Source organism: Pelmatolapia mariae, linkage group LG14 (genome assembly GCF_036321145.2).
Source record: "Pelmatolapia mariae isolate MD_Pm_ZW linkage group LG14, Pm_UMD_F_2, whole genome shotgun sequence".
Lineage (NCBI taxonomy): Eukaryota > Metazoa > Chordata > Actinopteri > Cichliformes > Cichlidae > Pelmatolapia > Pelmatolapia mariae.
The window spans coordinates 39,262,542-39,286,879 of NC_086239.1; the positions used below are offsets into that span (position 1 = coordinate 39,262,542).

Consider the following 24,338-nt stretch of genomic DNA (forward strand, 5'->3'; position numbering starts at 1 on the left):
AGATTAGACGTGTGACCCTCTCTTCTTCTGCCAGCTAAATACAGGTGGCTAAACAACACCAGCTGGTGATACGCTAAAATTAGGCCAGCTAATGTCAGCCTCGAGTCTCCTAAAAATGACACGTTCCCTCTGAGAAACAGTTTGATCACGTTCTCTCATCACATCAGTTTATTCAGTAAGTGTTGCAGTCCAACAACGTTAGATCCACTTCAAAGTTTCACTAATACCTGCTAACAGCAGCTAACAGCAGCTAACAGCAACAATAACAGCAGTGAAAAACAGATATTTTTCATTTCCAAGCAAAGTTGACTAATTTATGTGAGTCAGGAAAGCTGTTGGAGTTCACATTGTATCCTGTATCCTTGGACCTCTGAGGGACAAACACTGAAGCAAGCAATGCTAGAAAAAGGGATGATATGTACGGTGGTGGTAATCAACTTTCTCTGTCAGGTTGTGCTCTTTGCTTCTGACTTGTACTTTTTCCTTCCAGTGAGCACTGAATCCACCTGTTAGAGACAACATGAGACGAACGGCTCCTTCAGTCCGGAATAAATTGGCAGGCTGTGTAAAATGGAAGCGCAAAACTCACATTTTATTCACAACACAGGAAACATCAGAAAAACAGAAAAATATTAGGTCATTTTGACGGCAGCAACAGTTCCAACAGCTCATTGAAAGAGTGGTAGCGCCGCAGTTACTAAGAAACAGCTGGAAGCATCATATTGTAACTCATGAGCAGAAAGTCGCCAATCTACACAAACTGTGTCTGTTAACTGTGGAACAATTTCAGAACCGGCACATCTGGAAAGGCTCCATCAGTGCTGAAAGGTATAAACAGGTTTAAGAGCAACATCTGCTCCATGCAGATGTTTCTCAGGAAGGCCTTTGTGTTTGAGCTGCTTCTATAACAGCCTCACTGCTTCAGAGGAGCAGAGTCCGACCCTGAACCGGCCCGCCTGCAGTCCAGACCTCTGACCAGCTGACAACATCTGGAGCATCATGAAAGCAGCAAGAGGACGAAGCAGAGCCAGGACTGCTGAGCAGCTGGATTCCTCCATCAGACCATCACAGACTGATGTTAGAGAGCAAACATGGACCTGTCCTACTTTTACAGACATGTCGCTGCCATCATGTTCACAAGGAGCTCATATTTTTATCACAGTGGTTCATTTTCACAGTTTGATATGTTTCTGTGTTCTACTGTGAATGAAATATAGTTTCAGACTTGAAGTCACTGCATTGCTTTTATTTACATTTTACACAACAGCTAACTATTTTGTACTTGGGGTTGTATAAAGATGCTCAAACATTATAGTGAAATACAACAGTAGTGATGGAAATAACACACAGAGTAATGCTGCAGAAAATCCTGGTGATGCAATAACCAGACAGACTGAAGGGACTACAATAACTAAATTTATGGAACCTCTGAGCGTGCTCAGTGCTGCTGTTTATCTCTAACATTAATGCTCTCTGTCCCGCGGCCTCAGAGTAAACCACTCTAGCTTGTCGCCTGACGAGCCAAAGTGAAATTAATGAGCGAGCACGTCTTCTTGATTAACAGCCTGCAGATGAAACTGATTCATTTTCTTGTGTTCTAGTAGCAGCAGTCTTAATCTTGGCAGCAGATTAAGACCAAACATTAAAAAAACAAAAACTTTCTGCATCACCTGTTTGAACAGCTGCATTCATTTACTGGTGTTACTGGCTGGATGCATGCAGAGGACCAGTTAGTGTGGCGCTCCCAGCTGACTTTAAGCTCAAACTTTAAGCCACCTCCAGGGCACTGAAAACATTGACTCTGCCTCATGAACTCATTAAGCTCCCTCCGTCGTACACCCCCCACAAACCGAGCCCAGGACCAGGCAGGGGTTTGATATGTGTAAGCTCCACCGGGCTTGCACATCAGAGCATCCGGGGTGTGAGAGAACGAAGTGCTTTCAGTGCACAGCAGGAGCAGACTCAGAACTCTGGTCATGTTTAACCTGAACGTCTGTCGCTGGCACAGGAGGAATGAGACACAGAATTGGTCTCAATACTGAAAATACTCCGAATGATAAAGAAAAACCTGCAGAAACATAAGGAGAGACGTCGACCCGTGAGAGAGTAAAAACACACCATGTGCACGTGTCCTGCTCCAACACCGAGCTCCCTTTAATTCATTCGTACAATGCAAGATTGAGTTTTGCATACATGACACCAGTCCGAAGAGTTTTCAGCATCACATCTTATTTTAGCTGTGCAAATGCATGGCTTCAGGCTGCCACTGCTTCATAACGCGCACACAGGCCGTCATGGAGGAGCTTTAGCTGGTTAGTAATTGGATTCAGACAGTTTTAGCTCAGTTTCGGGACTGACAGCAGCTCTCTGGGCCCTCTGGAGGAAAACTGGGCTGTAAGTGTCTCTGCTGAGAAAGGAAGTCCGAACAGAGCTGTGCAGTAAAAGAGAAAAGCTTAAAATTAAGGAGACGGCTCTTTCAGGGGCCGTTTCACCCTCTAACCCCAGCTACAGGAGCTTGTCCGCTCCTGCGCATGCTCGGTGGGCCTCGTGGACCCCGCTCAGTGTGGCGTGCATTTGTAGGATTTCCCCAGCAGCCCTCCATCAGCTCTCAGGCTTGTCCTTGTTGGGCCCCATGAAGTCCACGCCGTCGATGGGGATCTCCTTCTCCTTGATGGCCGCCTGCACGCAGCGCTGGTACTTCCGGAAGCTCTCCGTGCACGGGTCGCCGCTCCGGTCGCCCTTCAGGAACTTCTCGGCAAACCAGCGGTTGAAGCAGGTGTCGTACTCCCGCTTCAGCTCGGTACAGGCCTCCCCCACGCTGTTCATCTCCGGGAAAAAAACACCGCTCGGCTCAGAAACGACAGAGGAGCGAAACCTGGAGGACCTACCTGCTGTTCCAACTCGGTCGGCGACAACGACATGCGCACTGTGGCTCTCCTTGAAGTGCGCCATGTGATTGGCTGGTTTGGAGAAAAGTCGAACAGCGTGCCTGCGTGAGGACGTAACATAGATTTATACAAAAGAGGCATTCACTCTGAGGAGAAATTATGAACCCGAAGTGTTTTAAAAAATACATAGTTGTATAATGGAAATATTTAAAATGTTGATCTATTTACTAAAATGTACTTTTAAGGTTGCCATAATCATTTGTGGCAAATAACAATCATATATATAGTATGTATTTGTATTTTTCCTCTTCCCTTTTTCTTTGTAGCAAGTTTAAATTCATGTTCATTTCATTTGTCAAAATGATTTCTAACAATTTGTGTTGTTTATTTGTAGTTTTTATTTAGTTAATTATTTTTAATAATTATTTTCTATGCCTTTTCTCTAATAAAACAGCTTAGTCTCTAAACTGAAAAACTTAAAGATATGTGTGTTTGTTAATTTACCGATATGTGCATATACGTATACTTTTTTTTTACATTTATGATTTATCTTTTTTTTTTTTAACTTTAGCCGTTTGATAAATTGAAGAAACAAACGTGTTCTCAAAAACATGGCGGAGTGGCACCTCGTCATCGTTTACCTACCCATTGTGCAAAACCCCGCGAGAGTTTTTGAGCAGCTTTCCGAAATCTCGCTGTTCCCCGAGAATACGCGAAGAATCATCAGAGAGGAAGAAATAAGCTTATATTCATATTTATTCATCAAAGATCTGGATTAAACCGGCTCCCTCTGGTTGAAGCAGGTAAGGAAGACCCGCGGAGCTCGTTATTTAAGCTCTGACTGCAGCTGCTGACGAGGTTATTGGACCCTGCCTCTGTGCTATGCATTAGCCTCTCCTGCTGGGCCCTGCTGGTTGTTGTGGCCGCGCAGCCGGACTTCGATTCAAGCTTCACCGAGCTGCTTTGTGAATTTTTCCGTTGCTGAAAGTGCTTCTGTCCGCAGAGACGAGATGTCCGACAGCGAGGACAGCGACTTCTCCGACAACCAGAGCGAGCGCAGCAGCGATGGAGAGGCCGAGGAAGTGGAGGAGAATGAGGTGAGCTAGCCGGCAAGCTACGTGTGCTAACAGGAGGTAAACAGAGAGGAGAGCGCAGCTGCGACATGTGCGGCAGGATACTGAGGAAGAACGCAGTCAGACCTGCATAAAAACGGCACAATTTATAAGAAAAAGCTAAGAAACTTTATGGGGACAAACCCGGTCGTGTGTGTATGTGTGTCTTCTGTCTACTGGTCTTATTTGATCCGGTAAATTTGCTGCAGTCAACTGGATTTATGGCGGGACTATATATAAAATAGAGTAAATAACCAGTTTTATAAGTAACTTTATGACTGTGAGTTATTGTACCTGCTCTGTGCCCACGTTATAATCCACGCAGTCCTCTTCAAATGTTGAGGCTCATTCTACAGATGGTGTATTAATAACGTGGTCACTTGTTGACTTCCCATAAATCACAGCTTAATGCTTTTAAAAAGTCTTTTTTGTACATTGACTTAAAGAGCTTTGGTGTTTTGGCACTGGTGTTACTCCTGTGGCATTTTTAAAGGCTTTTATGAACTATTCCCGAGTCACAGCGAAATAATACATGTAATGCAGCAAATCAGGAGCTGATCTTTTATTGTTTTCACTCTGGTGTGTTAAAGTGTGATATTTTTGCAGCTGTTTATTTGCTACAATAGGGTGTTAAATATGACACACGTGATGTGTTAGAAATGAAACACACAAAAACACCAGTGACACAATGAGTCACGATCCCCCTACCGGACTAAAGGAGGGTTAATAATGACCAAAAAACGTAGAATTCTTTTGCTTAAATGTTCATATTTAATGTAAAATAACTGTATAAATGCTGTTGATAAAGTTTTTCTGCCCTCGGGAATCTGTGGTGTCACCCACAGTAACGGCTCTGCTCTTACTCAAAATGAAAGTAACACCTGTGACAGTTTGAAAAATCCCTGCGTGGCATCAGACCACAGGTACTTTACACCCACTCGAACTAAAAGAGAAAATTTTTGATAAATAAAAGAGACACTGGACTTACCACAAGCAATGTTTTTATAGAGCTTCAGGAAATGAGTAAAAGGAAGTCGAGTGACATCACCACCGTCGTGTTTTGTTTTCTTACACAGTCACAGACACAGTTTTGATTCCACTTTTTAAAAATATTTATCGTATGTTTGATAGTTGTGTATATACATTATTACATTTTAAATGGTTACGGCATCTCTTTGACTTTAAATCACCGCACTTACCTGCTGTATGTGCCTTTGGGCTCGAACACTTCGGTGGTGCTCGACTGCCAAACAAATGCTATCAGACTGATGACCGAAGACTTTTTATTTTAATGTAAAATTAAATGTCCTGTTTTCTGTGTGATGTTCCTGTAAAAGCTGCCGTCTTTGACCAAACTCTCTAGAATATAACTCTTGAGTGTTCATGAGACTTTTTACCCAGATAAATAAAGGATGTGTAAATGTTACTATACAAAAATGTTGCTGCAGTTTCTACCGTCTGACGGGAAATTTGACTTAATTATTCATCAGAGATACGTTTGACTGACGATAGGCCAACAGCCTTAATGGCACCAAATTTCTGAGTGAAAAAATGTCAGATTTGCAGGGTCGGGGTCTCTTCTCAGATGACGCTCAGATCTCTGAGGCTGTTTATAAACCATCCCTGGAAAAACAGAAGAACCGGAGAAGCAGCGGACTCTCGGAGCGGGACCAGGGGGGATGCAGGAGATTAATTTTCATCTGCTTTTGTCGTTGTGTCACCAGGAGGAGACGGGCAGCCCAGTGGGCAGTGACAAGGTAGCGGATGAGGAGGGGGAGGACCTGGAGGATGAGGAGGAGTACGATGAAGAAGAGGAGGAGGATGACGATGACGATCGTCCGAGGAAGAAGCCGAGACACGGAGGGTTCATCCTGGATGAAGCTGGTGTGAACAGACAACGGTCTCTCAGACTCCTCGTGATGATGATGATGATGCACGTCTGACCCTGTGTTTGTCTGTCCAGATGTGGACGATGAGTACGAGGATGAAGATCAGTGGGAGGACGGCGCGGAGGATATTTTGGAGAAAGGTAAGAAAGTGAAGATGAGAGCTGTTAGGAATCCTGCAGCATGAGCTCACATTTATTTTAAACTCCAGACTCGACCCCGAAGCTCCGACTGACAGATCGTGTCTGTTTAATCACGTTGCTTTAAGTTTGTGCTGTTAAACAGCACAAACTGGTTTCATCCATTAAACTAGCGAACAGATTACTGAACGTGCCACACGATCCCAGTCTGCTAACAGCACACCTGCTGAGGTGTAACCTCAGCTCATTTCACGTTTGTCACCGAGCCGGGGAGCCGTCGCCCTCCCGCCTCTGGACGCATCGCTTTTGTTTTTCTGCAGGTTCTTATTAAAGTCCGTGTTTCCACACTGACGTTGAAAGAGTCCGATCGGTATTCACAACCAAAACTATTGTGATGTCGCTGCTTTGAGGACGGGGACGAGGTCCACGTTAGTCGTAGCCCGTCTTCAAAGCCACTTTAGTGCATCAGGGCGGCGCTAAAATGGCAGTGAGCTGCTGTGTGTTTGTGAGCGGAACAGGTTGGCAGTTACATGAACCTCCACGAGTAAATAGCTGAAAATCACAAATCTGTTGCTGTCTACACAGAACATCAAATTAACTCCTTACATTCAGAGTCCAGCCCGAGCCTCCGAGACGTGGAGCAGATTCAGAAATTGCTCCACGGCGTGGTCGGTGCAGGACGACAGTTTAGCTGCACCAAGACGGAGGTGCTGAGCAGCCCTCTCCCGATCCAGAAGTCGAACCAGAATAGAAGTAGTCCCTGCTGCCAACATTCGTGTCGCCGACTCGGATCATTGCAAGCTGCTGGCGGTGATTGTTTGGGGTGATTGTCCTCTCTCCCGTGAAGCTCCAGGTTAAGTTAGTGTGAGTTTTTCTTCCCCGTTGATCAAAGTTTTACCGAGGAGCTGCGAACACTCGGGCCTGCAGCCCCCCCCCCCCCCCGTTCAACACAAATTAAGGCTTCTAGTGACAACAGTCACAGACATGTCAGGCCCACAGTGTGACTCCTGGGCAGTTTGCAGTAACCAGCAGGAGTGAAACAAAGTTGCACATTGGCTGGATGAAGAAAGCCAAACATGTGGTAACACTCAGCAGGAAAACAGAGAGCGTGTGATCTGCAGTTAATGGGCTGAAATGTGCAGAAACGCCACAATCATCTCCTTAAATATTTATCCCGGTCTGTTCACCAGAGAGACGCTCGCTGAAAATTAAGTCCATATTTCTCAACCATCACTGTTTCACTGGAAAAGTCCTTTAAGCTTGTTTAAAAACAGCAACCAAACCAAATGTACGCCCACGCCAAAAGACCAAATCTGTGTTTGTTCTCCAATCAGCTGTCAGCCTCAGGATCATGTGATGTGTCATCATTTCAGTTTAATGTGTGTGATGCAGAGGAACAGACCCAGGAGCAGCTGGATGTTTGATCACCGCTAGACTTTTCAGGACTTACAAAGCGCTGCAGCCGCACTCAACCCCGGCCACGTGTGGTCCAATCCGCGTGACTTTTTTATACCAGAGTTCGAATCACCGAAGCTGAGGCGGACCAGTTGTGCAGGTCGGCTGCTGGCCGCCGAGGTCATTAATCGTTTTTTTTCCAGCTATCGGCTGCCGAAATGGCTCGTTGCTAACGAGCAGCTTTTTTCTCACACTCGCTGTTTCATATCAGACATCCGGCGTCAGAGCAGCCGTGTGCCGACTGAAGGAGAAGGAAAGTCAGATTGATCCAGTGTTGATAAGAGAAGGGTCCTGGAAGAACGCTGACGACATCAAAACAATGTTTCCTGATTTCTGTGTCTGTGAGGATGCGGTGGGAAACATTGAGCCGCTTCTTTTTCGGGGCGCAGATCCGTCCAGAACTTTGTCAGTACTCGCGTCAACACGAACCAAACCACGACCACGACCCTCAAATGTGTCAGCAGGAAGTGGCGCTCTTACAGTGTGATGTTCATGTGTGCAGGCTGTTTTCTGACTCTGCTCTCTCTGTCTTACCGGCTCCTCTGTCGTGCATGCGGCCTCCAGTTAACGGTAAATCTGCTCCCGACGCTCTCCCGCTCTGTTTTCCATCGATGCCCATGCTGTAAATAGGATTCCAGCCCCATCCATTTGATTAAATCCACGTCCCTGAGTGTATTAACCCCACCACCACACCTCATCTCAGCATTGCTGCATTCGTGAGTGTGTGGCGTAACGCGAGGAAGCACCGAGGGCAAATCCATGACTGGCTCGTTGAGCAAAAAACACCAAACAGCAGATTAAAGAAAATAGAAACTCTTTAAATTGATGTTTGAACCTAAGACGAGTCTCAGAGAACCAAGTGTGATCATTTGCCTGAACCTGCTACCTGACGGAGCTGCCATGATTTCAGTTGACACACTAACCAATGTGGGTGGAGCTTTTGTGATGATGATGATGCTGATGATGATAATGGTGGTGTTGCATAGCTTTGCTGAAGGTGGATGTACAGTAGAAACAGAATCGAAGCAAAAAGCTGCGTCTAAAGCAAAACCGTTGTGCCGGTTGCCCGGGTAACCGATATGTAGATTCAGGATGTTTACGGCGTCGTGTTGACCTTAGCTTAGCGCCACTGCATTGCTTGATGTGTGACCCAGCTGTGACATCATCACAACCAACAACTCTGATCTGTGAGCTCCTTCGGTGACGCTGACGTCTCCGAGTCGGCTGTAAACCCGTGTTTTGGGCCCAACCCTGCAGTTAGCGGCAGTGAGGGCCACGGCTAGCTTAAACAGGTCGTACCGTGCGCTCGCCTCTCTCTGATCTGAGCGAGGTGACGTCACTTCACCGCGGATGCTCGAGCCGACCCCGCTGCTTGTTTCTAACTTTATTTAAACGGGACTGGGTGAGCGGTTACCTTCGCACCTGATTTGATTGGCTGACAGCGGCGCTGTGTTTCTGCTGTACTTCCTCCTGAACCACATCACGTCTCCATGCTCCCCCGTGCTGCACGTCACCGATAATCACCGTGTTCTTGTTTGTGTCTTTTTCCCATCATGCTTTGTGTTGCTGCTGCCTGACTCACTATCTTTTGGCTCCTCACACTTTCTCCCCCTCCTTCTCCTTTTTCACTCCTCTTCCTCTCTCTCCGGGCGGGCCTGAGCAGAGGAGGCTGAAGGTAAGAGTTTTTCATGTCATAACTGTCGAATACGCTTCAGTTCATTCGCCTGGAAACAAACCGTCTCTTCTCGCCTTCAGTGTCAAACATCGACCACGTGGTTCTGGATGAGGATCACTCTGGATCCAGGCGGCTGCAGAACCTCTGGAGGTAAAGCTTTTGTTTTTGACCGCCAAAATAAAAGTTTTTATTAGGAATGGACTGAAAGCCACAGTTTGATCTGCTGATGGGAAACTGCTTTCAGTATGTGGGAGAGTTCACTCCCCTGTTCGGTCTGATTGGGGGCGTGGCCGTCCGCCATTCACAGCAGGTAACACGCAGACTCTGTGGTTTACTTTGTACTGAGCCCCGTCTACATACGGGGAATGATTTAACCTGCAAGGGGCACGAGTATCGTCTGCACAGCTCCATTCAGCTGAAACCTTTATCCTTTCAAGTAAAATAAAAGCTAGATATTATTTAAATGGCACAAAGTGCCGTCCAACCGGACCAGCTGAAAACACAAAAGATGATTTTTTTTTTTTTTTTTCCCGGCGCCGCGCCCCGGCCTGCGTTTTTAAACAGAATAACGTGTCACTGAGATTATCAGCTTCAGTTTGACGGCACACTTCACAGCTCACACGTGAACATTGAGTTTGTCTTTGTGTTGCAGAGACTCCAGGGAGGAGGCGCTGGGCGAATACTACATGAGGAAGTACGCCAAGTCGTCCGGAGGGGAGCAGTGAGTACCTTTGTCCTTCCTCCTGCAGGTTTGGCTCCTCTGCCTCAGACGCCACGACACGCTGAGCTGCCAGCGTCAGTTACTTTAATGACGTCTTCTGACATGAACCGAAGATCACATGATTCTTAATCGTGCGCGCACGATGGCGAGCTGGACAAACTGTTTCTCACACAGACTGTGACAGACCACCAAAACTGTTGCTTTTTCTTCTTCTGTGGTGCGCAGTTACTCTGGAGGGTCCGAGGAGCTTTCCGATGACATCACCCAGCAGCAGCTTCTTCCCGGAGTCAAGTATGTAAACACTGATCCACCAATCAGCTTCCAGACGTCGCTGAGATTATTACAGTGGTTTAATGTGTGTTTGTCACCATCAGGGACCCCAACCTGTGGACAGTCAAGTGCAAGGTGCGCGCACACACACACACACACACACACACACACCGGGAGGATGCACACCTTTATGACGCGTCCTGTCTCTGCAGATCGGAGAGGAGAGGGCGACCGCCATCGCACTGATGAGGAAGTTCATCGCCTACCAGTTCACTGACACGGTAAGAACAACACTCGCTTCTGATTGGCTGGAAGTTTTCTCTGCGCTGCTGATACAGGACAGCAGAACGGAGGGTTTTAACCTGTTACCAGGCAACAGTTTTTATTACATCTACAACCAAAAGAACCTGTGACCTGAATGGATCCTCCCTTAGAGAGAAATAACCAATGACACACAGTTTCTGAGGTCAAAGGTCGCAGCTGATTTTCCTAGTTTGGGTTTTGGTGCGGAGAAACTCACAGACCTGCTGATCTTCCTCTCCTGCACCCCGCAGCCTCTGCAGATCAAGTCCGTGGTGGCCCCGGATCACGTGAAGGGCTACATCTACGTGGAGTCGTACAAGCAGACGCACGTCAAGGCCGCCATCGAGGGCATCGGCAACCTGAGGATGGGCTTCTGGAACCAGCAGATGGTCCCCATCAAGGAGATGACGGACGTGCTGAAGGTCGTCAAGGAGGTCACCAACCTGAAGCCCAAGTCGTGGGTCAGGCTGAAGCGGGGCCTGTACAAGGACGACATCGCTCAGGTGCTCGGAGGGGGAGGGCGTTTTCACTCGTCAGATTTCAAATCATGTTTACCGATGTTTACGTAGTCCGAGCGCTCTCCTGGGGGTTAAAGGTCACATGTTCCAGCTTCAGCCCAGCAGGAGGAGATGAGAGGCCTGTCTCAATGTGCGTACTTGCGTTCTCGTGTACTCGTGATACATCATCAGTCGGAGACCAAGTACTGTTCCAATTCAAAGTACGCATCAAGCCGAGAACACGAAAAATTTCCGGATGTGTTCTCGGATGTGTACAAATCGTGACTCACATACTTGAGAATTGAGAAAGGGCCGAGCTGTTTACTGTGCCGGTCACCCATCACCAACGTTACAGCTGCTCCGCTGTGCCAAACAAACAAGGCTAAACCGAGCTTTACCCTCCAGCCATTTTCCAGTCTGCTTCCCTTAACGTCCTGATTTCTCTAACAAACACGTCGTCTGATAAAATTCCACTCCGTACAGCCGTAAAATGACCGCATTGTGAACTCGGAGCCATGTGTGGCTGAAGCTGGTAAACAGCTGCTTACGGTCACGTGGCTAACCAGCACCTCTTCCCCACTTCCTGGGAAACAAAAGCTAAACTCCGCTCTCCGCGTGAGAGAGGAACGTAAGGTGCTCCGTGAGCGTAAACGTCACATCTCTGTTCTCCAGGTGGACTACGTGGAGCCGAGCCAGAACACCATCTCCCTGAAGATGATCCCTCGGATAGACCTGGACCGCATCAAGGCCAAGATGAGCCTGGTAGGTCAAACTCGAAGGTCTTTTCTCCACTCGAGTCGCTGCTCTGATGCGTAACTGTGTGTGTGTGTGTGTGTGTGTGTGTGTGTGTGTTACAGAAAGACTGGTTTGCCAAGAGGAAGAAGTTCAAGAGGCCTCCACAGAGGCTGTTTGATGCTGAGAAGATCAGGTAACGGCCTGTCCGGCCTCGAGCAGCCTGGGGTTTCTCGCTGAGGCGGCAGCTTGATGAGACTCTGGTTTTCACTCCTCAGGTCTCTGGGAGGAGAGGTCAGCCATGACGGAGACTTCATGATCTTTGAGGGAAACCGTTACAGCCGCAAAGGTTTCCTCTTCAAGAGCTTCGCCATGTCCGCTGTGGTGAGGAAGACGCTTCACAGACTCACTGTTACTGTGAACCTGGCATTGTGCTCAGAGCTCGTTTAAATAAGAAAGAGTGAGCAAAGGAAACGGGGTCAGTCAGTCTGCTGCAGGTGATGACAGACGGCTGCAGTGATGCACAGTCCAAACCAACCACACGATTAGTGCTGCAAAGTGAATCCTGTCAGTGTCCTTTTACATCATCTCTTAAATCACCAAACTTTATATGCAAACAGCTTGAAACATGCTCACTGCAGATCTCACTCCTCGTCCTCACAGTCTACATGAAGCACTCTGTTATGTGTGATTTTTCCCTCTGTGAAGCTCGGTGTGAGGCAGCAGGATGTTTGTTTAAGACCGCCAAGCCCCTAACCACTGCACAGCTGAGCTCTTTAAACCTCACGCAAACAGCTGCCGGCCCCGTTTCTTAGAGAGGTTTATTTTTGGCCAAGATAATAAATGAAATTAAACCGAGGAGAAGCTAACGGTTCGCTCTTTACCACAATTTATGCCCCCGATTTTGGTCCAAAGCTAAAATGAGCATCGTGAGGTCATTTTGGTCTGTTTATTGTAGATCACAGACGGAGTGAAGCCCACGCTGTCAGAGCTGGAGAAGTTTGAAGACCAGCCTGAAGGAATCGACCTGGAGGTGGTCACAGAGTCGGGTACGAGTCTTTATGTAACTCTGTGCAGTCCTGTGAAAACTGCCGCCTGCGAGGCCGTCAGGCCCATGGTTACAGCGTGGGACGTCCCAAAGTGGGACGACGATCCTGAGCGCGGCAGCACAGCTGAAAAGGAACAGAATGAAGGAGCCGCTGTGGTGAATTTACCGCAGTCCGCTAATCCTGTCGTAAGCACAACAAGGCCTTAATGCTGTGAGAGACGGATAAAGTTACAGAAACAATCGCTGCTGCTAAACGACGTTCTCCTGCCTGCTGAGTCACGCAGCGCCTCAGTTTTTACAGCACTGCAGAGAGTCTGGGAACTTAAAATAAGTCATGGTGTTTTTAATCAGCTCTGTCATTAATTCATACCTGGGTCACAGTTTTACTTGCAGTTGTTCAGTTTTCATTGGTTTAAACAGAACTGTTACTGTTGGTGACACTTTAAAAGAAAACACAACAAGTTTTCTTCCACCTGCTCTTTCAACTTAAACAGTTGGTTTATAACCCGCTACGTGGAAAACACGAACTGGTCCGTGTTTACGACAAAGCTTCAGTTTGAATCTTGTGTGTGCGCTCAGGTAAGGAGCGTGAGCACAACCTGCAGGCCGGCGACAACGTGGAGGTGTGTGAGGGCGAGCTGATCAACCTGCAGGGAAAGATCCTCAGCGTGGACGGCAACAAGATCACCATCATGCCCAAGCACGAGGACCTGAAGGTAGGCACACACACACACACACACACACACACACACACACGCAGTAATCTTGCCCTGATGCTGAACAGCAGTCAGCAGTGTGTCAGTAATATCTGCTGAGGCGCCACAGACACGTCTTCAACTTCCAGGAAGCTGTTTTCCATCTTTGTCTCTGCTGTTTTAAATAAAGCCTCACCGGGTAAACACGTTGCACGCGTCCGTCTTTGTCGATCGAAGGCTCCAAGCTCACGTCGCACAAACTTCACGGTTTTAACAGGAACGCTGTGTTTGGAGCAGTTTTACCGCTTTCTGCAGCAGGTGTTGGTTTGGCAGCTCTGGTTACAGACACAGGAGTCATAACTTTAACCTTTTGATTGGTTATTCGTTCAGAGCCACGCCTCCTCATTGCAGACGAGTAGTGGGGGCGGGACTTACTGTAACGCAGCATCACTCGTGTAACTCTGTACATATTCACGTTGCCCTGCCCGTGACTGCCTCCCCTCTGTTTTCCTGTGTGCGCTCCGTGCAGGACCCTCTGGAGTTCCCGGCTCACGAGGTGAGAAAATATTTCCGGATGGGCGACCACGTGAAGGTGATCGCCGGGCGATACGAGGGCGACACCGGCCTCATCGTCAGAGTGGAGGAGAACTTTGTCATCCTGTTCTCCGACCTCACCATGCACGAGGTAAGAGGTTTACAGTGTCTCCACCCACCGTCCCTCACCCTCCACCGTCCCCCTCTGCCAAGTCTCGGGTCATTAGAGTCCTCTAGTGGAAAATAAAATGTTGTTAAATGATGGAAAGATCAGACTGACGGTGATGGCTTGATTTGAAAAGTTGAGGCGCAGAGTGTTTGTGCCCCTCCTGGGACAGCTCCGTGCTGTTCCAGAGCAGTTTGGCAGCTCCGACTGATTTACTGGAAGAGAGCTGTCTTTATGGAAGCAACAAGCCTGCGACTGACAGCTCGAACACATGGAAAGTCCACGTGGGGAGGATTTAGAGAGATCATAGCTAATAATTGATATCATAACTCTGTTTGTTTTCTCTCTCGCCTCCTGAGATTCATTTTGTTCTGATGCTTTGACGGTTTTGTCTTTGTGAACTCTTCATCTGTGTCGTGTCTCATAAAAGTCCTTAAACTGCTCGCCAACACAGGAGTCTGTGATAGGCTGCTCACCCACTGGAGGACGAACCTCAGATTCTCATTTTCGGGGTTCAGACTAACGCTGGTTCCTGAATGCTTTTGATGCGCTGCTGAGTTGGTACCAAATCTCTTTGCTCTCCTCATTGAATCAAAGGAGAGACTAAACAATCCAACCCCGTCTTTGTTCTTCCTGAGAATGGGAGGCAGAGCCTTCAGCTGTGAGTCTGGCTCCAGCTCCTGAATCCCACAGTCCTCTGATCTCTCTGAGGAAAAGCGCGTTGAGCCGAGTTTAACCTGAATGTCATGACACGGCGTTTAATGACTCTGTAGTTATAACAGTGTCGTGTGGTGAGAGCCCAGCACTGGTTTATCACTTGAAGTCCTTATTTTGTGGGGAATGAAACCGTTTTAATAACACGCTAACATGAGTGTGATCACAAATCCGCTCTTCCTGTCTGCAGTTGAAAGTGCTGCCCAGAGACCTGCAGCTCTGCTCTGAGACCGCGTCCGGCGTCGATGTAGGCGGGCAGCACGAATGGGGCGAGCTGGTGCAGCTGGACCCGCAGACAGTCGGCGTTATTGTTCGGCTGGAGAGGGAGACGTTCCAGGTAATAGTCCGCTCCGGGAAGCGCAGAAAGCGCGGGGGTTGATCGACGATTAACAAACGACTTCTTTGTCTGTCAGGTGCTGAACATGCACGGGAAGGTGCTGACCGTGCGCCACCAGGCGGTGAACCGCAGGAAGGACAACCGCTTTGCTGTGGCGCTGGACTCTGAGCAGAACAGCATCCACGTGAAGGACATCGTCAAAGTCATCGACGGGCCGCACTCTGTAAGCGCGACTTCACCCACAGCTAAATATTTATGTCAGCGTGACGTTTAATGGCAGACTTGGACTCACACGAGGCTGCTGTCAGCGTCACTGTCCGCTCGAGTGTCAGAGCTGAACTCCTCTGCAGACAGAAACCTTTAACGCTCGCGTGCTTCCTCCTGCAGGGCCGTGAAGGCGAGATCCGTCACCTGTTCCGAGGCTTCGCTTTCCTCCACTGTAAGAAGCTGGTTGAGAACGGAGGAATGTTCGTCTGCAAGACCAGACACCTGGTGCTGGCGGGCGGGTCCAAGGTCAGCACCTCATGCTCGCTTCTTCTTTGTTGTGCCTGAAAAGTAAGAAACCGTCTGCTTTTCAAGGCCCTCTAATATCTCACATAACCATGTGAAATCTCTCGGTGACTGCAGAGGAACTGGACTGAGAGGATTTGTCAAAGTCGTCCTTGGCAACTTGAATAAAAATGTGTTTTGAGTGTGAAGGAGCTCTGAGGAGCGTCCAGGGTTGTATAACAGTGTTTGGGCTGTTGGGGTGATACGTGGAGGGCCTTCATCAACAATATCAAACCCAGGAAAAGTTTTCCGTGTGAATATGTGGAAGGATTACTGCCATGTGCAGTGTTTCATGCTGGGAACTATACTCATCCTGTCTTTAATAAGTCTGTCAGCATGAGAGCAGTGGCAGCAGGCCTGCGCTACGATGTCACAGAGAAACACAGCCGTGCGTTTGCCTCTTTCTGAAGATGAGGGTCGGATCGTAGCGGACGGGTTTGCTTCCTCACGCCACTCGGAGACGCTGCACCCGTCTGTGCACCTCATGAAATCGATTCAATCCCCCCCCGACCCCGAGCGTGCCTACCGCCACGGCTCTTCCAAATGTGTAAAATCCAGTTTCCAGTTTTATTTATAAAGCACTTTAAAATACCCAGCACAGGAACAAAGTGCTGTACAGAACATAAGTTAAAACAATAGAATAACAGAAAACAGCAAAAATAAATAAATAAAACACATAATACATAAAATTAAAACAGCCCTATATTAAAACAAAAACAAGATAAAACAGCATCGAATCACCTAAAAACAACTGAAATAAAAATAAAAACCAACATCTTACGTGGTGTCAAAGGCCAGGGTAAAGAGGTGGGTTTTCAAGAGTGACTTAAAAACAGGTAAAGAACTGGCCTGTCTAATCTCTAAAGGAAGCTCGTTCCACAGTTTTGGAGCTGCTACAGCAAAAGCACGATCTCCTCTAAGTTTACGCCCAGTCCTGCGTACATTCAGGAGCAGCTGATCAGCTGACCTGAGAGAGCGGGTGGGTGTATAAGGCTGTAGCAGCTCAGAGAGATAAGATGGGGCTAGGCCATGGAGAGCTTTAAAAGCAAATAAAAGAATTTTAAAATGAATCCTAAAAGAAATGGGCAGCCAGTGAAGTGAAGCTAAAACAGGGGAAATGTGCTCAAACTTTCGAGTGCCAGTTAAAAGACGAGCTGCGGCATTTTGCACCCTCTGTAGATGACTAATATATGATGCGCTGACCCCAATATAAAGTGCATTACAGTAATCCAGCCGAGTGCTAACAAAGGCGTGGATCACTGTCTCAAAGTGCTGCCGTGAAAGAATTGGCTTTATTTTTGCCAGCTGCCTGGCAAAAGTGTAAAGCAGAGCCGTCCTGGACCGAGTCTGACCCACCCTCTGCAGAGCGTGCCACGCTTTCACTGGAACGACTCGCCCAGCGTTTCACATGCAGCAGAGAAAACGATTCGTCAGATTTCTTGTAGCATGTCGAGCTTGAACAATTTGGCTGTTTGTGTGTTTTAGCCCAGAGACGTGACCAACTTCACAGTGGGAGGATTCGCTCCGATGAGCCCTCGCATCAGCAGTCCCATGCACCACGGTGGAGGAGGTGAGTGCTGGAAACACACAGCAGCTTAACGACCGGGGGGGTGGGGGGGTGCCGCTCTTTGGAAAACACAATGAGGGGATGAAAATAAGTCAGCTGAAGGTTTTTCACTCGAGAGAAAAAAGCGTATATCTGGCTTTGTTTGCGACTGCAGCCACACTGAAATCCAGATTCCCTGATCACGATCGATCAATCAAGCGATTGGAGGTTTTTAGTTCAGCTTAGCCAGATTCATTCTTTCTGTGAAGTACAATCAGAAGCATTTCAAACGCTGTTACTGTTTCGTGAATCAGATTTATAGAAAGAGTCATCATCTCTTCTTCGTACCTTGATCGATCACATTAAGATTTGGGGATTTCCCAGCACTTCCAGACTTGGCGTGACGATGGCGTGTTGCAGGTCTCTCACTTACTACCTCTGACAGGTGGGATTTATTTGTACCTCGGTTCTTCCTGTGCACAGACGTCTCGTCTCTGAGGCTCCTCCGGTTTACTGACCAGATTTGTTTTTTCACGTCCATCTGGAGCCAGAGGGGTCATCCAGATCTCTGGGGGTCAAAGATGTTTTAATCTCATAACTTTCAGAGGAACTTTTCAGGAACGTGGAGGCGTGTGGCTCTGTTTCAATGTCATGGAAGGAAAACAAGCAATTAAAATTTGTCTTTATGATTAATGTGCAAAAACAGAGACCGTTCATTTTGTTTTTTCTGTCTCTGATTAGAAGAAATGTTGAGGGAAGCAGAGCTCGACCTGTTCGACTGTCTGTGGTCAGTCATTTACTGATGCTGACGAGTCGTCACGGTTTTCTTTCTCTGGTGTGAAAGAGGAAATTTAAAAAACAAAATGATTCGCTGACTGATGGAGGTGCTGGTGTGGACTTTCAGGTGCTCAGCAGAGAGGAGGAGGCGGAGGAGGAATGGGGCGGGGCCGAGGACGAAGAGACAACGAGCTGATTGGTCAGACGGTCCGTATCTCCCAGGGTCCTTACAAAGGTAAGACCGAGGGGACCGGCGTGAAGGTGAGACCCGTGGAGGGGTCGGTGCTGATGGCTTTGCCTCCGTTTCCCAGGATACATTGGTGTGGTGAAGGATGCAACCGAGTCCACGGCCAGGGTGGAGCTGCACTCCACCTGTCAGACCATCTCTGTGGACCGACAGCGATTAACCACCGTGTACGTATCTTTACTGAGTCCTTCACACACACAGGAAATCTTTCATGTTTTATCATTTTCTCCGTGCTGGCAGCAGCTGTGTTTGTTCATGCTCATGATTCCCTCCCCGACCCTTCTTCTCTGCAGCGGTGGAGCTAAGAGGCCCAGTGGGTTGACCTCCGCCCATGGACGTACTCCCATTTACGGCTCCCAGACTCCCATGTATGGCGTCGGCTCCAGGACACCGATGTATGGATCTCAGACTCCGCTGCACGACGGTAGGCCACGGTTTGGTCGTGTTTGTTTTTTGGGTTCGTGTTCCTCCGATTGAATTTCTGCTTTTCTTTGTAGCAGGTGAAAATGAACAGCTTTAAATTGAAACATGGAGGTGTTATCAGTATTCAGTTTGCGTTACCAGGCGGGAGCAAGAACAGCAGTGGGCGGAGCTGTTGGTTCATCAGTGAATATAAGGATGATTAATGGATGAGTTCATTGTTTTTAAAGTAGCGCCTCACTTTTCTCTGAGCCTGGCTCTGAATAAACTGAGGTCCGCCTTTAGTTGAAGCTTAACCAGTAACCTCCTCCTCCAGTTTGAACTGGTGGTGGTGGTTGTGGTCCTTTAACTCGTCACCTGAGGGTCTGAAGCTAAATGCAGCCGACTGTTGGTGCTCGTATAAAGTTGCTTCGACTTGGTGTACGTCTTACGTCCAAATGTGACGTGCCCATTAAAAACAAGGGGAGCTGGTGCTGACGCCGGACCATAGAGTGGGCGTGTGTGGAAATGACTGTGTCATCAGCGTAGAGGTGACTGTCCTAACCTATGAAGAGCACAGTGCTCTCGCCTCTAACTGAGAAGATGTTTTGCCTCCTAACAGGAAGCCGTACGCCGCACTATGGATCTCAGACCCCACTGCATGATGGGAGCAGGACTCCAGGTCAGAGCGGAGCTTGGGATCCCAGCAACCCCAACACACCGTCCAGGTGACGCAGTGACCGGTAAACAGAGCGTTCCCTTTTCTTTTTTTTTCTTCTTTCTGTCTAACACGTGTTTTATTTCTTCTCAGAAATGAGGAAGACTACGACTTCGGCTACGATGACGAACCCTCTCCGTCCCCTCAGGCCTACGGGACGACCCCCAATCCTCAGACCCCGGGTTACCCCGAGGTCCCCTCACCACAGGTCAACCCTCAGTACAACCCTCAGACACCTGGCACGCCCGCTATGTGAGTATAAAGCACAGAAACAACACGTGACATAGCTGATCCGGGTCACAGCTGTAGACCAGAGAGCTCCTGAGACAAATGAGATGTTTCCCTCCTCTGAGAATAAGTGAAGTGTTTGAGGACCGTGAATGGAAGGTGTTCGGGTTTGGTTGTGTGCAAAAATAAGCGTTTCAGATTTTAGAAAGTCATGAACAGTTTATAAAAGGAGCTGGCACTGTGCTGGAATACGAAATAGTGAAATAGCACGTATTCTTCCAGTGATGAGATGCTTCATTGCTCTGGATGTTTTAGTTTTTACTGCATTTGAACTAAATGTTCAAATTTAGCAGCATAAAAACGAGGGGACCAAGTGTGGAGCCCTGTGGAACTCCGTGAATATGATATTCAGCTTAAGAGTCGTCTTTTATCATTTTAGGACCAGGAGATCCAACCAATCAGATCTCTGTACTAACTTTTAATAGTTGCATGTAAAGGAGAAAAGCAGCAACACTCAGTCATTAATCCACCAGCTAATAATCTGAGTGTTGTTTTTTTATATTTGTGTTTCTGTGTGCAGGTATAACACAGAGCAGTATTCTCCATATGCGGCCCCGTCCCCTCAGGGCTCCTACCAGCCCAGCCCCAGCCCTCAGAGCTACCACCAGGTGGCACCCTCACCTGTCGGCTACCAGAATACGCACTCACCAGCCAGCTACCACCCCACACCGTCCCCCATGGCTTACCAGGTAGACAACGATGCTGAGCTGCTCGGGCTTTTCCTGAATACTTGTGTTTTGGGGGGTTTTTTTGTATATTTTTTAAGATTTTTTTTGTTAATCAGAGTTTAGATGAAGGGTGGGGAACTCCAGGCCTCAGGGCTGGTGTCCTACAGGTTTTAGATGTGTCCTTGATCCAACACAGCTGATTTTAAACGTTCTCCAGAGGCCTGGTAATGAACTAATCATGTGATTCAGGTGTGTTGACTCAGGGTGAGATCTAAAACCTGCAGGACACCGGCCCTCAAGGCCCGGAGTTGCCCACTCCTGCTTTAGGACCTTTCTGTTTGTGGAGGTCTAGAGTTTTCAGAAATTTGTTCTCAGTCTGCGTCATGTCATCTCCACAGGCGAGTCCCAGTCCGAGTCCCGTGGGCTACAGTCCCATGACGCCCGGAGCGCCCTCTCCTGGAGGCTACAACCCTCACACCCCGGGCTCCAACATCGAGCAGGGCGGCAGCGACTGGGTGACCACCGACATCCTGGTCCGAGTGAAGGACTCGTTCATGGACCTGATGGGGCAGACCGGGGTCATCCGCAGCGTCACGGTGAGTCTGAACACTTGACGCGCAGCAGCAGCGCTGATGGCGTCCTCGCTCCCCGCGAGTCTCTGATATTCCTGAGGAATGTTTTTTGGGAGATCTGGCTGCGCAAAAGCATAAAATGTTGTGAAATCTGTGAAAAATGTTATTCTGCGAGTCGGAGACGCAGCTTACACAAAACGATCTGAGGTATTATTAGGGACGCGCAGATGTTGCTGCTTAGAGCCGCATCACAGTTGTGAAATGTCTCCAAATTCGCTGAGAGCTTAAGAGCTCATCTGGTTCTGCTTCCTGCTGGCTGCTGCTGTTGGATGGAGGCTCGCTGGATCAACATAAATGCTCCTTTATAAATACAAAAGAAAGCGTTTCCTCACAGGAGGCGTTAATTTGTTCAATATCGACACAGTCTGGACTCAGGAATTCATGTTTGTCACAACAGGCAGAGCTTGAGTCATTTCTGAGTAACTCTGACAGCAAGTGAAGCTTCAATGATGTTCCTCTGGCCTCCCGCTCACGGTGTTTAGGAACATGCCTCCGTTAATGTGGAAAGTCAGAAACATTCAAACGTTTGACGGATTTCACCGTTTAGCACACAGACAGTTTTGGCCTCAAAAACGGCGCCTCAGGCTGAAACGCCTCAAACTCTGCTTACGTGTGTGGACAGGAGCACAGACATGTGCACTTTTAGCTCCTTTGTGATGTCAGGCCGTCTGAGGCTTCTGATTGGCCAGCGTGCAGAAACCATTAGAGCCGAGCGCAGCTTCATGAGTGGCGGTGGAGATGAAACGGATTCAGGTTCTTTGTTTAGGTCTGAAATTGATTTTAAAGCAGCTCATTGGTGTGTGTCTGTGCGCATGTTTGTGCGTGTGTGTGTCTGTGCGCGCGTGTAGGGAGGGATGTGCTCGGTGTTCATGCAGGAATCTGAGAAGGTGGTGAGCGTCAGCAGCGATCACCTGGAGCCGGTCACGCCCACCAAAAACAACAAGGTAAGAACCACAGTCGCCGTTTCTGGCGTTCAGCTGTCTGCAGATCGTTCGTTTAGAGCGTGTGTGAGGCTCAACGCTGCGTTTGCTGTGCACCGTTTCAGGTGAAGGTGATTCTCGGAGAGGACCGCGAGGCCACGGGGATCCTTCTGAGCATTGACGGAGACGACGGCATCGTGCGCATGGAGCTGGACGACCAGCTCAAGATCCTGAACCTGCGGTTCCTGGGCCGCCTCGAGCACTGAGCCTCGCAGAGCTCCCACACAAACGTCTGGTTTTTATTACCTAAAGATCCAAAAACCACATCTGGCTCTGTGTGCAGTTCGGCGGGTCTCTCCGTTTTTGGCATTTTTATTTTCTTTTCTTATTAGTGGTCTGAATCTGCTTTTAGTGCTTTTCCTCCATGTTCTGTCTGTGACTTTGGTTTTCTTGATGCAGCAGGATGAAAATAATGTGTAACATGTCAATAAACTGATTCAGTGACATTTTTGTTTGTTGTTGTGTCAAAGCCACGAGGCGCTGTCATAGGCTGGGTTGTCATAGCGATGGATAATCGATGCAGTCAGCTGATCAGATTCTGACAGGACGGTTATTTTAGCTGCTCTGACCTCGGGCCTCCGCCATTGTGCAGCTACCAAACGCTGCAGTTCCTGCAACGTCCAGCAGAGGCAGCAGTGAGTCAGTCCCCACAGACACTTTGTTTGGTCTCTGTGGATAATTTCCTCTTTTTTAACAAGAACACTTTTTTTATAACTCGCCTGTTTAAATCATATTAAGGCTTAACGTTTGCCTTATTAGGGGCGTGGCCTCTTTGACTGACAGGTGGCTGTAGCTGCTAACTGCTTGCTAGGCTTCACCTGAGCTGGTCTGTTTGTGCTGTTGGAGCTTTTTTATTTATTTATTTTTTCTGATGACATCATGTGACCAATAACGTGGTTGCTATGAGGTTACTGTAGTAACAGACCGTCCATGAAGGCGGAGCTTATTAGCAGGTACCTGTGTGACAGCGATATCCAGGTTTTACAGTTTTTTCTGATTGCTTAAGCACATTTTTTGTAACTATTGGCTATTTTTGCAAAACTCTACACACAAATAAGAAAACCTGTCACCCAATTATCAAAACATTGTAGTTCTCTTGCAAAAGCGAACACAGCTAGATTAACTCTTCACACCTTCGTAAAAATGGTGTTTTCTTATCAAACAGTACACACAAGCCATCATCTACTAAGCACACAATGCGCCAACTACACACTGATGGTATGAATACAAAACACATCTGACTTTTGCTGTGTGCACAAGGTAGGCCATGTCAGTTTGAGCTCATACTTTTGTCATAGATCCATAAGCACAGAGGGATCCAAACTTCTGGTACTGGTGTTTATTCACACACATCAAAACAAACACAAGTGTTTATTTCCAAGTATAGGACTATTTGCAATCACCATATTGACTATATGGGTTTCTTGGTCTGCAGTGAACATGCTTCCTCTGCCCCCAGCATCTGGTCGTCTAGCAAATCTGTAAAGTAACAATTTCAGTATTTTTACATCTATGGTATTTTTGTGTTTCTCATTAGCATATGGCAGTGCTACAAGTCTTAGTGCAAAGTGACTGTACTAACCGATTCTGATTTCGAAATGTCCTTATGATGCTTGCTACAGTGTAGCAGCTCGAGTTAGGCTGAACCCGTTGGCCAGCTTCCCTCAGGGTCACTCCATGGTTGATTACATGGTCCACTATTGTAGCTCTGATGTCATCAGCAATTCTATTTCTTACTCTTCTTACCCTTCCTCTCCCCCCTCCTCGTCCTCCTTCCCCCCCTCCTCATCCTCCTCTTGCTCCTCCTTGTCCTTGTTGTCCTCTTCGTCCTACTTCTTCACCTCCACGTCCTGTTCCTCGGCCTCCTCTACTTCTCACTCTTCCTGCTCCCTCCACTGTACTCCACACACAGAGCTTACCTGTATTATTGTGCTTAGGCTGATTGCAAAGTGAACTAATTATCTAAAAAAGTTTTCACATGTGAAAGTGTGCCAGACAGTTGGCAAAATAGCATAAATAATGGCCATAAATGTGTATAGTTTTGCTGGGAGTGTGTTGGAAATTTGGTAATTGAGTGTAAGCAGTGAATTGTGCCTACAGTTTTGCAAAGTGTGTGTTACAAAATGGCAACCTGAGTGCAAAGCAGTGTTTGTGCTTTTAGTTTTGCAAACTCAGTGAGTGGATTTGCTATAAGTATTAATAGTTTTAGAAATTGTGCTATAAGAATCACAGTTAGGGTTTAAGCATTCAGAAAAAACTGTAAGACGAGTGGCTACTTTCTACGTGTTCCACCTCCCCGAGTGTGAAAACCTTTTGATCTTTTTAAGCACAAATAAAAGAAAATCCCAGCAGACATGTTTT

General features: G+C 47.7%; 2 protein-coding genes across 2 annotated transcripts; one reads left to right on the top strand and one right to left on the bottom strand.

Annotated features, from left to right (window-relative positions):
* Positions 1-158: 158 nt before the first annotated feature.
* Positions 159-3,018, bottom strand: triap1 (TP53 regulated inhibitor of apoptosis 1). Its single transcript, XM_063494337.1, has one exon. The coding sequence runs from the start codon at positions 2,950-2,952 to the stop codon at positions 2,602-2,604; it is 351 nt and encodes a 116-aa protein (XP_063350407.1). The 5' UTR covers positions 2,953-3,018; the 3' UTR covers positions 159-2,601.
* A 542-nt stretch (positions 3,019-3,560) lies between these two features.
* supt5h (SPT5 homolog, DSIF elongation factor subunit) lies at positions 3,561-24,316 on the top strand. The gene is made up of 30 exons (XM_063494336.1): positions 3,561-3,691; positions 3,892-3,985; positions 5,725-5,884; positions 5,964-6,029; positions 9,145-9,156; positions 9,237-9,306; positions 9,809-9,877; positions 10,103-10,168; positions 10,252-10,282; positions 10,360-10,428; positions 10,702-10,953; positions 11,620-11,709; positions 11,805-11,875; positions 11,958-12,063; positions 12,638-12,728; positions 13,307-13,443; positions 13,952-14,107; positions 15,027-15,173; positions 15,250-15,396; positions 15,561-15,686; positions 17,208-17,292; positions 18,173-18,280; positions 18,357-18,459; positions 18,586-18,716; positions 19,314-19,419; positions 19,503-19,661; positions 20,218-20,386; positions 20,764-20,961; positions 21,846-21,941; positions 22,043-24,316. Exons 2-30 carry the CDS (start codon positions 3,899-3,901, stop codon positions 22,181-22,183), a joined length of 3,249 nt encoding a protein of 1,082 aa, XP_063350406.1. The 5' UTR covers positions 3,561-3,691; positions 3,892-3,898; the 3' UTR covers positions 22,184-24,316.
* The last annotated feature ends 22 nt before the right edge of the window (positions 24,317-24,338 follow it).

Excerpts from the sequence above, each read along its gene's own strand:
- supt5h (XM_063494336.1), top strand. The coding sequence starts at position 3,899 with ATGTCCGACAGCGAGGACAGCGACTTCTCCGACAACCAGAGCGAGCGC. Across the intron at positions 14,108-15,026 it reads CCGACCTCACCATGCACGAG|TTGAAAGTGCTGCCCAGAGA; the intron begins GTAAGAGGTTTA and ends TCCTGTCTGCAG. Across the intron at positions 21,942-22,042 it reads CGCCCACCAAAAACAACAAG|GTGAAGGTGATTCTCGGAGA; the intron begins GTAAGAACCACA and ends GCACCGTTTCAG.
- triap1 (XM_063494337.1), bottom strand. The coding sequence starts at position 2,952 with ATGGCGCACTTCAAGGAGAGCCACAGTGCGCATGTCGTTGTCGCCGAC.